General features: G+C 50.0%; 1 protein-coding gene across 10 annotated transcripts in view; it reads right to left on the reverse strand.

Annotated features, from left to right (window-relative positions):
* Positions 1–15,843, reverse strand: part of LOC121274779 (uromodulin-like) — a 231,105-nt gene that overhangs the window by 202,629 nt on the left and 12,633 nt on the right. For all 10 annotated transcript variants that reach the window (XM_041182119.1, XM_041182122.1, XM_041182123.1 and 7 more), the window contains exon 2: positions 15,382–15,429. In XM_041182119.1, coding sequence (XP_041038053.1) covers positions 15,382–15,429 — 48 coding nt within the window. The remainder of the gene's footprint in view (positions 1–15,381; positions 15,430–15,843) is intronic.

Genomic DNA, 15,843 nt, shown 5'->3' on the forward strand with positions numbered 1-15,843 from the left:
GGGAGAGACTGTGAATGTGAGGGAGAGGGAGACTGTGAATGTGAGGGAGACTGTGAATGTGAGGGAGACTGTGAATGTGAAGGAGGGGGAGACTGTGAATGTGAGGGAAGGAGAGACCGTGAATGAGAGGGAGGGAGAGACCGTGAATGAGAGGGAGGGAGAGACTGTGAATGTGAGGGAGAGGGAGAGACTGTGAATGTGAGGGAGAGACTGTGAATGTGAGGGAGAGGGAGACTGCGAATGTGAGGGAGGGGGAGACTGTGAATGTGAGGGAGGGAGAGACTGTGAATGTGAGGGAGAGGGAGACTGTGAATGTGAGGGAGGGAGAGACTGTGAATATGAGGGAGAGGGAGACTGTGAATGTGACGGAGGGAGAGACGGTGAATGTGAGGGAGGGAGAGACTTTCAATGTGAGGGAGAGGGAGAGACTGTGAATGTGAGGGAGAGACTGTGAATGTTAGGGAGGGAGAGACTGTGAATGTGAGGGAGGGAGAGACCGTGAATGTGAGGGAGGGTCAGACCATGAATGTGAGGGAGGGAGAGACTGTGAATGTGAGGGAGACTGTGAATGTGAGGGAGGGCGAACAGTGAATGTGAGGGAGCGAGAGACTGTGAATGTGAGAGAGGGAGAATGTGAATGTGAGGGAGGGGGAGACTGTGAATTTGAGGGAGCTGGAGACTGTGAATGTGAGGAGAAGGGAGGCTGTGAATGTGAGGGAGAGGGAGACTGTGCATGTGAGGGAGGGAGAGACTGTGAATGTGAGGGAGGGAGAGACTGTAAATGCGAGGGAGGGAGAGACTGTAAATGTGAGAGAGGGAGAGACTGTAAATGTGAGAGAGGGAGAGACTGTGAATGTGAGGGAGGGAGAGACTGTGAATGTGAGGGAGGTAGAGACTGTGAATGTGAGGGAGAGGGAGACTGTGAATGTGTGGGAGAGGGAGACTGTGAATGTGAGGGAGGGAGAGACGGTGAATGTGAGATAGGGATAGACTGTGAATGTGAGGGAGGGAGAGAATTTGAATGTGAGGGAGAGGTAGACTGTGAATGTGAGGGATCGAGAGACTCTGAATGTGAGGGAGGGAGAGACTGTGAATGTGAGGGAGGGAGAGACGGTGAATGTGAGGGAGGGAGAGACTTTGAATGTGAGGGAGAGGGAGAGACTGTGAATGTGAGGGAGAGACTGTGAATGTTAGGGAGGGGGAGACTGTGAATGTGAGGGAGGGGGAGACTGTGAATGTGAGGGAGGGGGAGACTGTGAATGTGAGGGAGGGGGAGAATGTGAATGTGATGGAGGGAGAATGTAAATGTGAGGGAGGGAGAATGTGAATGTGAGGGAGGGAGAGAATGTGAATGTGAGGGAGGGAGAGACCATGAATGTGAGGGTGGGAGAGACCATGAATGTGAGGGAAGGAGAGACCATGAATGTGAGGGAGGGAGAGACTGTGAATGTGAGGGAGACTGTGAATGTGAGGGAGGGTGAACAGTGAATGTGAGGGAGGGAGAGACTGTGAATGTGAGAGAGGGAGAATGTGAATGTGAGGGAAAGGGAGAATGTGAATTTGAGGGAGCTGGAGACTGTGAATGTGAGGAGAAGGGACACTTTGAATGTGAGGGAGAGCGAGACTGTGAATGTGAGGGAGGGAGAGACGGTGAATGTGAGGGAGAGGGAGACTGTGCATGTGAGGGTGGAGGAGACTGTGAATGTGAGGGAGGGAGAGACTGCGAATGTGAGAGAGGGAGAGACTGTGAATGTTAGGGAGGGAGAGACTGTGAATGTGAGGGAGCGAGACTGTGAATGTGAGAGAGGGATAGACTGTGAATGTGAGGGAGGGATAGAATGTGAATGTGAGGGAGAGTTAGACTGTGAATGTGAGGGAGGAGGAGACTGTGAATGTGAGGGAGGAGGAGACTGTGAATGTGAGGGAGGGAGAGACTGTGAATGTGAGGGAGGGAGAGAATGTGAATGTGAGGGAGAGGGAGACTCTGAATGTGAGGGAGGGAGAGACTGTGAATGTGAGGGAGAGGGAGAATGTGAATGTGAGGGAGAGGGAGACTGTGAATGTGAGGGATCGAGAGACTCTGTATGTGAGGGAGGGAGAGACTGTGAATGTGAGGGAGGGAGAGACTGTGAATGTGAGGGAGGGAGAGACTGTGAATGTGAGGGAGGGAGAGACTGTGAATGTGAGGGAGGGAGAGACGGTGAATGTGAGGGAGGATGAGACTTTGAATGTGAGGGAGAGGCAGAGACTGTGAATGTGCGGGAGAGACTGTGAATGTTAGGGAGGGAGAGACTGTGAATGTGAGGGAGGGGGAGAATGTGAATATGAGGGAGGGAGAATGTGAATGTGAGGGAGGGAGAATGTGAATGTGAGGGAGGGAGAGAAGGTGAATGTGAGGGAGGGAGAGACCATGAATTTGAGGGAGGGAGAGGCCATGAATGTGAGGGAGGGAGAGGCCATGAATGTGAGGGAGGGAGAGACTGTGAATGTGTGGGAGACTGTGAATGTGAGGGAGGGCGAACAGTGAATGTGAAGGAGGGAGAGACTGTGAATGTGAGAGAAGGAGACTGTGAATGTGAGGGAGGGGGAGACTGTGAATGTGAGGGAGGTAGAGACTGTGAATGTGAGGGAGAGGGAGACTGTGAATGTGTGGGAGAGGGAGACTGTGAATGTGAGGGAGGGAGAGACGGTGAATGTGAGGGAGCGAGACTGTGAATGTGAGATAGGGATAGACTGTGAATGTGAGAGAGGGAGAGAATGTGAATGTGAGGGAGAGGTAGACTGTGAATGTGAGTGATCGAGAGACTCTGAATGTGAGGGAGGGAGAGACTGTGAATGTGAGGGAGGGAGAGACGGTGAATGTGAGGGAGGGAGAGACTTTGAATGTGAGGGAGAGGGAGAGACTGTGAATGTGAGGGAGAGACTGTGAATGTTAGGGAGGGGGAGACTGTGAATGTGAGGGAGGGGGAGACTGTGAATGTGAGGGAGGGGGAGAATGTGAATGTGAGGGAGGGAGAATGTGAATGTGAGGGAGGGAGAATGTGAATGTGAGGGAGGGAGAGAATGTGAATGTGAGGGAGGGAGAGACCATGAATGTGAGGGTGGGAGAGACCATGAATGTGAGGGAAGGAGAGACCATGAATGTGAGGGAGGGAGAGACTGTGAATGTGAGGGAGACTGTGAATGTGAGGGAGGGTGAACAGTGAATGTGAGGGAGGGAGAGACTGTGAATGTGAGAGAGGGAGAATGTGAATGTGAGGGAAAGGGAGACTGTGAATTTGAGGGAGCTGGAGACTGTGAATGTGAGGAGAAGGGAGACTGTGAATGTGAGGGAGAGCGAGAATGTGAATGTGAGGGAGGGAGAGACGGTGAATGTGAGGGAGAGGGAGAATGTGCATGTGAGGGTGGAGGAGAGTGTGAATGTGAGGGAGGGAGAGACTGTGAATGTGAGAGAGGGAGAGACTGTGAATGTTAGGGAGGGAGAGACTGTGAATGTGAGGGAGCGAGACTGTGAATGTGAGGGAGGAGGAGACTGTGAATGTGAGGGAGGGAGAGACTGTGAATGTGAGGGAGGGAGAGAATGTGAATGTGAGGGAGAGGGAGACTGTGAATGTGAGGGAGGGAGAGACTGTGAATGTGAGGGAGAGGGAGAATGTGAATGTGAGGGAGAGGGAGACTGTGAATGTGAGGGAGGGACAGACTGTGAATGTGAGGGAGGGAGAGACTGTGAATGTGAGGGAGGGAGAGACGGTGAATGTGAGGGAGGGAGAGACTTTGAATGTGAGGGAGAGGGAGAGACTGTGAATGTGAGGGAGAGACTGTGAATGTTAGGGAGGGGGAGACTGTGAATGTGAGGGAGGGGGAGACTGTGAATGTGAGGGAGGGGGAGAATGTGAATGTGAGGGAGGGAGAATGTGAATGTGAGGGAGGGAGAATGTGAATGTGAGGGAGGGAGAGAATGTGAATGTGAGGGAGGGAGCGACCATGAATGTGAGGGTGGGAGAGACCATGAATGTGAGGGAAGGAGAGACCATGAATGTGAGGGAGGGAGAGACTGTGAATGTGAGGGAGACTGTGAATGTGAGGGAGGGTGAACAGTGAATGTGAGGGAGGGAGAGACTGTGAATGTGAGAGAGGGAGAATGTGAATGTGAGGGAAAGGGAGACTGTGAATTTGAGGGACCTGGAGACTGTGAATGTGAGGAGAAGGGAGACTGTGAATGTGAGGGAGAGCGAGAATGTGAATGTGAGGGAGGGAGAGACGGTGAATGTGAGGGAGGATGAGACTTTGAATGTGAGGGAGAGGCAGAGACTGTGAATGTGCGGGAGAGACTGTGAATGTTAGGGAGGGAGAGACTGTGAATGTGAGGGAGGGGGAGAATGTGAATATGAGGGAGGGAGAATGTGAATGTGAGGGAGGGAGAATGTGAATGTGAGGGAGGGAGAGAAGGTGAATGTGAGGGAGGGAGAGACCATGAATTTGAGGGAGGGAGAGGCCATGAATGTGAGGGAGGGAGAGACTGTGAATGTGTGGGAGACTGTGAATGTGAGGGAGGGCGAACAGTGAATGTGAAGGAGGGAGAGACTGTGAATGTGAGAGAAGGAGAATGTGAATGTGAGGGAGGGGGAGACTGTGAATTTGAGGGAGCTGGAGACTGTGAATGTGAGGAGAAGGGAGACTGTGAATGTGAGGAGAAGGGAGACTGTGAATGTGAGGGAGGGAGAGACGGTGAAAGTGAGGGAGAGGGAGACTGTGCATGTGAGGGAGGAGGAGACTGTGAATGTGAGGGAGGGAGAGACTGTGAATGTGAGGGAGGGAGAGACTGTGAATGTGAGGGAGAAGGAGACTGTGAATGTGAGGGAGGGAGAGACTGTGAATGTGAGGGAGAGGGAGACTGTGAATGTGAGGGAGGGAGAGACTGTGAATATGAGGGAGAGGGAGACTGTGAATGTGACGGAGGGAGAGACGGTGAATGTGAGGGAGGGAGAGACTTTGAATGTGAGGGAGAGGGAGAGACTGTGAATGTGAGGGAGAGACTGTGAATGTTAGGGAGGGAGAGACTGTGAATGTGAGGGAGGGAGAGACCATGAATGTGAGGGAGGGTCAGACCATGAATGCGAGGGAGGGAGAGACTGTGAATGTGAGGGAGACTGTGAATGTGAGGGAGGGCGAACAGTGAATGTGAGGGAGCGAGAGACTGTGAATGTGAGAGAGGGAGAATGTGAATGTGAGGGAGGGGGTGACTGTGAATTTGAGGGAGCTGGAGACTGTGAATGTGAGGGAGGGGGAGAATGTGAATGTGAGGGAGGGAGAATGTGAATGTGAGGGAGGGAGAATGTGAATGTGAGGGAGGGAGAGAATGTGAATGTGAGGGAGGGAGCGACCATGAATGTGAGGGTGGGAGAGACCATGAATGTGAGGGAAGGAGAGACCATGAATGTGAGGGAGGGAAAGACTGTGAATGTGAGGGAGACTGTGAATGTGAGGGAGGGTGAACAGTGAATGTGAGGGAGGGAGAGACTGTGAATGTGAGAGAGGGAGAATGTGAATGTGAGGGAAAGGGAGACTGTGAATTTGAGGGACCTGGAGACTGTGAATGTGAGGAGAAGGGAGACTGTGAATGTGAGGGAGAGCGAGAATGTGAATGTGAGGGAGGGAGAGACGGTGAATGTGAGGGAGGATGAGACTTTGAATGTGAGGGAGAGGCAGAGACTGTGAATGTGCGGGAGAGACTGTGAATGTTAGGGAGGGAGAGACTGTGAATGTGAGGGAGGGGGAGAATGTGAATATGAGGGAGGGAGAATGTGAATGTGAGGGAGGGAGAATGTGAATGTGAGGGAGGGAGAGAAGGTGAATGTGAGGGAGGGAGAGACCATGAATTTGAGGGAGGGAGAGGCCATGAATGTGAGGGAGGGAGAGACTGTGAATGTGTGGGAGACTGTGAATGTGAGGGAGGGCGAACAGTGAATGTGAAGGAGGGAGAGACTGTGAATGTGAGAGAAGGAGAATGTGAATGTGAGGGAGGGGGAGACTGTGAATTTGAGGGAGCTGGAGACTGTGAATGTGAGGAGAAGGGAGACTGTGAATGTGAGGGAGAGGGAGACTGTGAATGTGAGGGAGGGAGAGACGGTGAATGTGAGGGAGAGGGAGACTGTGAATGTGAGGAGAAGGGAGACTGTGAATGTGAGGAGAAGGGAGACTGTGAATGTGAGGGAGGGAGAGACGGTGAAAGTGAGGGAGAGGGAGACTGTGCATGTGAGGGAGGAGGAGACTGTGAATGTGAGGGAGGGAGAGACTGTGAATGTGAGGGAGGGAGAGACTGTGAATGTGAGGGAGAAGGAGACTGTGAATGTGAGGGAGGGAGAGACTGTGAATGTGAGGGAGAGGGAGACTGTGAATGTGAGGGAGAGGGAGAGACTGTGAATGTGAGGGAGAGACTGTGAATGTTAGGGAGGGAGAGACTGTGAATGTGAGGGAGGGAGAGACCATGAATGTGAGGGAGGGTCAGACCATGAATGCGAGGGAGGGAGAGACTGTGAATGTGAGGGAGACTGTGAATGTGAGGGAGGGCGAACAGTGAATGTGAGGGAGCGAGAGACTGTGAATGTGAGAGAGGGAGAATGTGAATGTGAGGGAGGGGGTGACTGTGAATTTGAGGGAGCTGGAGACTGTGAATGTGAGGCGAAGGGAGACTGTGAATGTGAGGGAGAGGGAGACTGTGCATGTGAGGGAGGGAGAGAATGTGAATGTGAGGGAGGGAGAGACTGTAAATGCGAGGGAGGGAGAGACTGTAAATGTGAGAGAGGGAGAGACTGTAAATGTGAGAATGGGAGAGACTGTGAATGTTAGGGAGGAAGAGACTGTGAATGTGAGGGTGCGAGACTGTGAATATGAGAGATGGATAGACTGTGAATGTGAGGGAGGGAGAGACTGTGAATGTGAGGGAGGGAGAGACTGTGAATGTGAGGGAGGGGGAGACTGTGAATGTGTGGGAGAGGGAGACTGTGAATGTGAGGGAGGGAGAGACGGTGAATGTGAGGGAGCGAGACTGTGAATGTGAGATAGGGATAGACTGTGAATGTGAGGGAGGGAGAGACTGTGAATGTGAGGGAGAGGGAGAATGTGAATGTGAGGGAGAGGGAGACTGTGAATGTGAGGGATCGAGAGACTCTGAATGTGAGGGAGTGAGAGACTGTGAATGTGAGGGAGGGAGAGACTGTGAATGTGAGGGAGGGAGAGACTGTGAATGTGAGGGAGGGAGAGACTGTGAATGTGAGGGCGGGAGAGACGGTGAATGTGAGGGAGGATGAGACTTTGAATGTGAGGGAGAGGCAGAGACTGTGAATGTGCGGGAGAGACTGTGAATGTTAGGGAGGGAGATAATGTGAATGTGAGGGAGGGGGAGAATGTGAATATGAGGGAGGGAGAATGTGAATGTGAGGGAGGGAGAATGTGAATGTGAGGGAGGGAGAGAAGGTGAATGTGAGGGAGGGAGAGACCATGAATTTGAGGGAGGGAGAGGCCATGAATGTGAGGGAGGGAGAGACTGTGAATGTGTGGGAGACTGTGAATGTGAGGGAGGGCGAACAGTGAATGTGAAGGAGGGAGAGACTGTGAATGTGAGAGAAGGAGAATGTGAATGTGAGGGAGGGGGTGACTGTGAATTTGAGGGAGCTGGAGACTGTGAATGTGAGGAGAAGGGAGACTGTGAATGTGAGGGAGAGGGAGACTGTGCATGTGAGGGAGGGAGAGACTGTGAATGTGAGGGAGGGAGAGACTGTAAATGCGAGGGAGGGAGAGACTGTAAATGTGAGAGAGGGAGAGACTGTAAATGTGAGAGAGGGAGAGACTGTGAATGTTAGGGAGGGAGAGACTGTGAATGTGAGGGTGCGAGACTGTGAATATGAGAGATGGATAGACTGTGAATGTGAGGGAGGGAGAGACTGTGAATGTGAGGGAGGGAGAGACTGTGAATGTGAGGGAGGTAGAGACTGTGAATGTGAGGGAGCGGGAGACTGTGAATGTGAGGGAGGGAGAGACTGTGAATGTGAGGGAGGGAGACACTGTGAATGTGAGGGAGGGGGAGACTGTGAATGTGTGGGAGAGGGAGACTGTGAATGTGAGGGAGGGAGAGACTGTGAATGTGAGGGAGAAGGAGACTGTGAATGTGAGGGAGGGGGAGACTGTGAATGTGAGGGAGGGGGAGACTGTGAATGTGTGGGAGAGGGAGACTGTGAATGTGAGGGAGGGAGAGACGGTGAATTTGAGGGAGCGAGACTGTGAATGTGAGATAGGGATAGACTGTGAATGTGAGGGAGGGAGAGAATGTGAATGTGAGGGAGAGGTAGACTGTGAATGTGAGGGAGGAGGAGGCTGTGAATGTGAGGGAGGGAGAGACTGTGAATGTGAGGGAGGGAGAGAATGTGAATGTGAGGGAGAGGGAGACTGTGAATGTGAGGGAGGGAGAGACTGTGAATGTGAGGGAGAGGGAGAATGTGAATGTGAGGAAGAGGGAGACTGTGAATGTGAGTGATCGAGAGAATCTGAATGTGAGGGAGAGCGAGACTGTGAATGTGAGCGAGGGAGAGACGGTGAATGGGACGGAGGGAGATACTTTTAATGTGAGGGAGAGGGAGAGAATGTGAATGTGAGGGAGAGACTGTGAATGTTAAGGAGGGGGAGACTGTGAATGTGAGGGAGGGGGAGAATGTGAATGTGAGGGAGGGAGAATGTGAATGTGGGGGAGGGAGAATGTGAATGTGAGGGAGGGAGAGACTGCGAATGTGAGGGAGGGAGAGACCATGAATGTGAGGGAGGGAGAGACCATGAATGTGAGGGAGGGAGAGACTGTGAATGTGAGGGAGACTGTGAATGTGAGGCAGGGCGAACAGTGAATGTGAGGGAGGGAGAGACTGTGAATGTGTGAGAGGGAGAATGTGAATGTGAGGGAGGGGGAGACTGTGTATATTCGAGGGAGCTGGAGACTGTGAATGTGAGGAGAAGGGAGACTGTGAATGTGAGGGAGAGCGAGACTGTGAATGTGAGGGAGGGAGAGACTGTGAATGTGAGGGAGGGAGAGACTGTAAATGCGAGGGAGGGAGACTGTGAATGTGAGAGAGGGAGAGACTGTTAATGTGAGAGAGGGAGAGACTGTTAATGTGAGAGAGGGAGAGACTGTGAATGTGAGGGAGAGGTAGACTGTGAATGTGAGGGAGAGGGAGACTGTGAATGTGAGGGAGACTGTGAATGTGAAGGAGGGGGAGACTGTGAATGTGAGGGAAGGAGAGACCGTGAATGTGAGGGAAGGAGAGACTGTGAATGTGAGGGAGAGGGAGAGACTCTGAATGTGAGGGAGAGGGAGAGACTGTGAATGTGAGGGAGAGACTGTGAATGTGAGGGAGAGGGAGACTGCGAATGTGAGGGAGAGGGAGACTGTGAATGTGAGGGAGACTGTGAATGTGAGGGAGAGGGAGACTGTGAATGTGAGGGAGGGAGAGACTGTGAATGTGAGGGAGGGAGAGACTGTGAATGTGAGGGAGAGGGAGACTGTGAATGTGAGGGAGAGGGAGACTGTGAATGTGAGGGAGGGAGAGACTGTGAATGTGAGGGAGGGAGAGACGTTGAATGTGAGGGAGGGAGAGACTGTGAATGTGTCTGAGGGAGACTGTGAATGTGAGAGAGGAATAGACTGTGAATGTGAGGGAGGGAGAGACTGTGAATGTGAGGGAGAGGGAGACTGTGAATGTGAGGGAGAGGGAGACTGTGAATGTGAGGGAGGGAGAGACGGTGAATGTGAGGGAGAGGGAGACTGTGCATGTGAGGGATGAGGAGACTGTGAATGTGAGGGAGGTAGAGACTGTGAATGTGAGGGAGGGAGAGACTGTAAATGCGAGGGAGGGAGAGACTGTAAATGTGAGAGAGGGAGAGACTGTGAATGTTAGGGAGGGAGAGACTGTGAATGTGAGGGAGGTAGAGACTGTGAATGTGAGGGAGAGGGAGACTGTGAATGTGTGGGAGAGGGAGACTGTGAATGTGAGGGAGGGAGAGACGGTGAATGTGAGGGAGCGAGACTGAATGTCAGAAAGGGATAGACTGTGAATGTGAGGGAGGGAGAGAATGTGAATGTGAGGGAGGGAGAGAATGTGAATGTGAGGGAGGAGGAGACTGTGAATGTGAGGGAGGAGGAGACTGTGAATGTGAGGGAGGGAGAGACTGTGAATGTGAGGGATGGAGAGAATGTGAATGTGAGGGAGAGGGAGACTGTGAATGTGAGGGAGGGAGAGACTGTGAATGTGAGGGAGAGGGAGAATGTGAATGTGAGGGAGAGGGAGACTGTGAATGTGAGGGATCGAGAGACTCTGAATGTGAGGGAGGGCGAGTCTGTGAATGTGAGGGAGATTTTGAATGTGAGGGAGGGGGAGACTGTGAATGTGAGGGAGGGAGAGACTGTGAATGTGAGGGAGGGAGAGACTAAGAATATGAAATAAGGAGAAGGAGGCTGTGAATGTCTTAGAGATAGAGGGAGACTAAGTTTGATAGCGAGATAATGACTAGTGAGGGAGAGGGAGACTGTGAATGTGAGCGAGGGGGAGATGGTGAATGTGAGGCAGAGGGAACCTGTGAATGTGTGATAGAGGGAGATGATGAATTTGAGATAGTGAGAAGGATACTTTGAATGTGAGAGAGAGGGCAACAGAATGTGATAGAGAGGGAAGCAGAATGTGAGAGAGAGAGAAACGGAGACTAAGTGAGAGAGAGAGACTAAGTAAAAGAGAAGGAGAATGTGAATGGGAGAGGGAGACTGTTAATGTGAGAGAGAGGGGGACATTGAAGGTGATATAGAGGGAGGCAGTGAACGTGAGAGAGAGGGAGACTGTGAATGTGAGAGAGAGAGAAAGATAGAAAGAGAAGTGAGAGAGAGAGAGAGAGAGACTTTTAATGTGTGAGAGAGAGGGAGACAATGAATGTGGGAGAGAAGGAAATCGTGAAAGTGAGAGAGAAGGAGAGTGAACACGAGAAAGAGAGACGGTAATAGAGTGAGGGAGGGACTGGATTTGAGAGAGCGGGACTGAGACTCAGTGCGAGAGAGATGGATGCTGCATATGAGCGAGTAAGAGTTGGCGACTGAGAAGGGGGGGGTGAAATTGTGGGTGAGAGATTGGGGCTATGACAGAGATAGAGAGAGAGGGGGACTGTGATTGTGAGTGATAGAGGGAGGTTCTGAGTGAGAGAGATCAAATGAATGTGAGAGTGTGAAGAATACGTGAGTGAGAGCATGATGGAGATTTGAATGTGAGAGAGAGGGAGACTGTAAGTGAAGTAGGGAGATGATGAATGTGGGAGAGAGGGAGACTGTGAATTTGTGAATGAGAGAGAGAGGGGTAGAATGTGAATTGGAGAGATAGAGACTGTGAATGAGGGGGACAATGAATGTAAGGGGTAGTGGAAGACTCAATGAGATAGATTGGAAGACTGTGCATGTGAGAGAGGATGAGGGAAGCTGTGTGAGAGAGGGAGAGTCTGTGTGAGAGAGGGAGACTGAATGTGTGAGAGAGGGAGAGAGACTGTGAGTGTGAGAGGGACAGAATGAATGTGAGAGAGATGGGGAGACTGTTAATATGAAAGAGAGATATGGAGACTGGGTGAGAGAGGGAGAGTCTGAGAGAGAAAGATGCGACTGAGTGTGTGAGAGAGAGCGCCATTGAGTGAGCTAGACGTGGAGGTTGATTGAAAAAGAGATGGAGACTATGAATGCGAGTAAGAGAAGGAGAGTCTGAGTGAGAGAGAGAGGGATAATGTGAATGTGAGAGACAAGAAGAGGGTGAGTGAGAGATAGATGGAGACTGTGAATGTGAGAGAAATGTAGACTGTGAATTTGAGAGAGAGGTGGAGACAATGACTGTGAGAGATGGGGGGAGGATTTGAATGTGTGAGAAAGAGAGAAGGACTGTCAGTGACAAGAAGGGGGATAATTTGAATATAAGAGAGAATAAGACGGTGAGTAAGAGAAGAGAGAAGACTGTGAATGTGTGTGAGAGAGAGAGAGACTTTGAATTTATCAGAGAGAGAGAAGGAAACTGAAAGAGAGGGATATTGTGAATGAGAGAGATCGGGACTTTGTGTGAGCGAGATGGACAATGAATGTGAGAGATAGCGGAATGCTGAACAGGAAAGAGTGGGAGACGGTGCATGTGACAGAGGGAGAGGGAAACTGTGAGAGATAGGGAGAGTCTGAGTGAGAGAGGGTGACTGAATGTATGTGAGAGAGAGCGAGGCTGTGAATGAGAGAGAGAGAGAGAGAGAGACTGTGAATATATGTGAGAGGAAGGCAATGAAAATGAGAAAGGGAGACTGAGAGAGAGAGAGAGAGGTGACGAGCGTGAGTGAGAAAAAGGACAAGGGATTGAATGTGGGAGACTGAGGTGCAGAGTGTGACTGTGGGAGAGTGATGTGCAGAATATGTGTGTGTGAGAGAGAGGTGCAGAATGTGTGTGTGAGAGAGAGTGAGGTGTAGGGTGTGAGTGTGGGAGAGTGAGGTGTAGAGCATGAGTGTGAGAGAATGAGCAGCAGAGTGGGAGTGTGCGTGAGAGAGATAGGGTGGTGTGATTGTGAGAGAGGGAGGAAGAGTGAGAGGGAGAGAGAGAGAGTGGGGTTTAGACTGTGAGTGAGAGATTGGGACTTTGAGTGAGAGAGAGAGGGAGAATGAGTGAGAGAGGGAGTTGTGAGTGAGAGAGTAAGGTTGAATTTGAGAGAGAGAGAGAGAGAGAGAGAGACTATGAAGGAGAGGGATGGAGACTGTGAGTGAGAGAGAGGAGAATGTGAATGAGAGTGTGGTGCAGGGTGTGAATGTGTGAGAGTGTGATGCAGTTTGAATTTGTGTGAGAGATTGGGCAGTGTGATTGTGATGAAAATGGACAAACCAGAGTGTGCGTAAAAGGGCAATGGAGAGAGTGAGCATGTGAGAGAGAGGAGGAGACTGTGAGTGAGAGAGGTGCAGAGTGTGAATGTGAGAAAGTGAAGTGCAGAATGTGCATGAGAGAGTGATGTTCAGAGTGTCTCTGTGTGAAAGAGTAAAGTGCAGGGTTTGATTGTGAGAGAGTGAGGTACAGATTGAGAGTGTGTTTGAGAGAGAGGGGGCAGTGTGATTGTAAGAGAGGGAGAGAGAGAGAGAGAGAGAGAGCGATAGCGTGTGTAAAAGAGCGAGGGGGGAGAGAAAGTAGGAGAGAGAAAGGAGGAGATTTTGTCTATGAGTGAGCAAGGGGGGTGTGAATATATATATCAAAGAAAAAGGAGGAGATGGAGATAGAGGGAGAGAGAGTGGGAGAGTGTGAGTGTTTGTGGCAATGTGAGCGGAGAGTTTGAGGGGGTGAGTGTGACCAAGGAAGAGAGTGCGTGTGTCTGAGAGCGGGGATGAGTGTGAGAGAGAGTGGGAGGGATTTTGAGAGAGAGAGGACGTGAATGTGAATGTGTATGGCAGAGAGTGGGGGAGAGAGACTGTGTGAGAGAGGGGGAGAGTGTGAGGGCGTGGGAGTGAGAGACAGGGAGGGTGTCACTTTGTGTGAAAAAATACACAAGTATGTGTGTGTGTTTGACAAGGAGAGGGGAAGATTGTGAGTGTCAGGGATAGAGATGGGGTTAGTGTGAGTATATGTGATTGAGAGGGAGGAAGTGTGAGTGTGTGTGACAGAGAGAGGAGGGAGTCTGATTGTGTGTTACGGTGAGAGACGGAGAATGTCAGTGTGTGTGACAAAGAGAGGGGAAGAAGCTGATTGTGTGAGAAAGAGGGAGAGAGTCTAAGTGTGTGTGAAAGAGGGGGAGAATGTGAGTATTTTTGACAGAGAGAAGGAACGAGTGTAATTGTGTGTGATAGAGGGAGGGAGAGAGCGTGAATGTGGGGTCTGTGGAGGCATTGGAGAGTGCGTGGAAAAGATTCACAGAAGTGGTCACAGTTATGAGTTATTTCAGTTCCATCGATAGCTTGGAGAAGATGGGCCTGGTTAACCTGGAGCAGAGAAGGCTGAGAGGAGATTTGATCGAGGTGTTCAAAATCCTGAGGGCCTGGTAAGAGAGTCGATCAAGAGAAACTGTTCCCACTGAGTGAAGGAGTGATAACGACAAAGAGGCAGACTTAAGGGGAATGGGAAAAGAAGCGATAAAGACATGAAGTGCAGCGATATCTCTCTTTCCTTGTATCTTCATTGTGAATTATTTTTAGCACCTGTATTAGGGCCTTCCGAGATTTGATTGTGGTTAACTTGGAAATCAGGCTGGAGGTGAGGATGCACATTTATTAGCAAACAGATGTGGGGTAAATCTTAAATCTGATATTTGATTTTGTGCATGAGCAATTGGGATGTGAGAATTTTAAAATTAACTTCATGATTGAACCTCTCCAATCAGGTTGGAGCATTCAAGAAGAGGAGGCATCCATTCAGCCCCCTCGAGTTTATTCCAGCATTCAGCTGATCTGTGAAATAACTCAATCTATCAGCCTTTGTCCCATATCCTTTCAGATCGTTGGGGAATATAAGCATGCCAATACCGAATTATAATTTCACCATCTATTGCATTTAACAGCAGAGAGATTCAGTCTTCGACTATATCGATATGTAGACGTGTTTGTTAATTTCACTCAAGAAACTATGATTCTAATTTTTAGATCACGCCTCCTCACCATCCACATCCGGACTCTCGGAAATAGATTTGGTCCACCTGATATCCTCAGGAGAGCTTTCTAATTTTGAACAAATCAGCCCCACCAACATTTAAAAGGGGACAACGTTCTTACTTTGTCTAAAATCTCCTAATAATTTAACCCTTGGCATCCAGGATTTGTCTTGTTAAATCTACATGACACTCCCTCCAAGGTCAATCTATCCTTCCTCAGGTTTGGTGCACAGAGCTGTTCACAGTTACTCCGTGTATGGTGTGACCAAAGCTTTATCAACCTGACACATGGAGTCTACACACACGTCGGCCATTAGAACAGATATAAAGGTGAGCACCCCGTTAGGCTTTTAGATTAATGTGTTAACCCGTTAAAAACATGTCATAATCTGTGTGAGGTATCCCCAAGTCACTCTGTGGATTGTATCATTTGTGCATTGTAACTCATTAGAAAGATCGTTGTTTTAACCTTTTGAGTCCAGACTGTAAGCTTCCACGAGGCTACAATCCAGCCCAATTGACACACTGTTGTCCATTCTGTGAGCAATATCTCTTAATAATTTTATATTCCGTGTACATTGCTAACAATGGCATCTGTTCTTGAGTCCCAGGTACAGCAGTGGAACCACCCTCAATAATATCACAAATTAAGTTTCGCTCTATAACAATTTTACGTGAACATGGAGGAGATTGATCACAAAGTAAATAACTTACTCAGGAAACCGGGAATCAGTAGCAGAGTCCACATCACTGGGTGATATTCTGGAAAGGAAAACAAAGGACTAGCATTAGGGGGAGTAAATGGAATAGGGAAAATGAGGGCAATTTAATTAAGTAGTGAGGCAGTGGATTGGTGGTTTATAGTGGGTGAACCGTAACCTCATTGGGACCCTAACATATGGAGTTCAACCCCAAACCAAAACCAGAGAATGCTGGAAATGCTCAGCAGGTCTAATATCATTTGTGGAGAAATAAAAAAGCGTTAGCGTTTCGAGACCATATGGCTCTTCTTCAGCTCGTTCTTACATGTCCTGAACCAACACCCATTGCTTGGCTCCAATGCTTCCCTTTTTCCTTGTTCAATTGTCTCAATGGTTTAATGTCGATGACTTACTAACCGGCCGACTCTCTTCTCCAGCTCCTCCTTCATGGCCTCCTGTATAGACAACCTGCTAA

This window comes from Carcharodon carcharias (genome assembly GCF_017639515.1).
Source record: "Carcharodon carcharias isolate sCarCar2 chromosome 38 unlocalized genomic scaffold, sCarCar2.pri SUPER_38_unloc_19, whole genome shotgun sequence".
NCBI lineage: Eukaryota > Metazoa > Chordata > Chondrichthyes > Lamniformes > Lamnidae > Carcharodon > Carcharodon carcharias.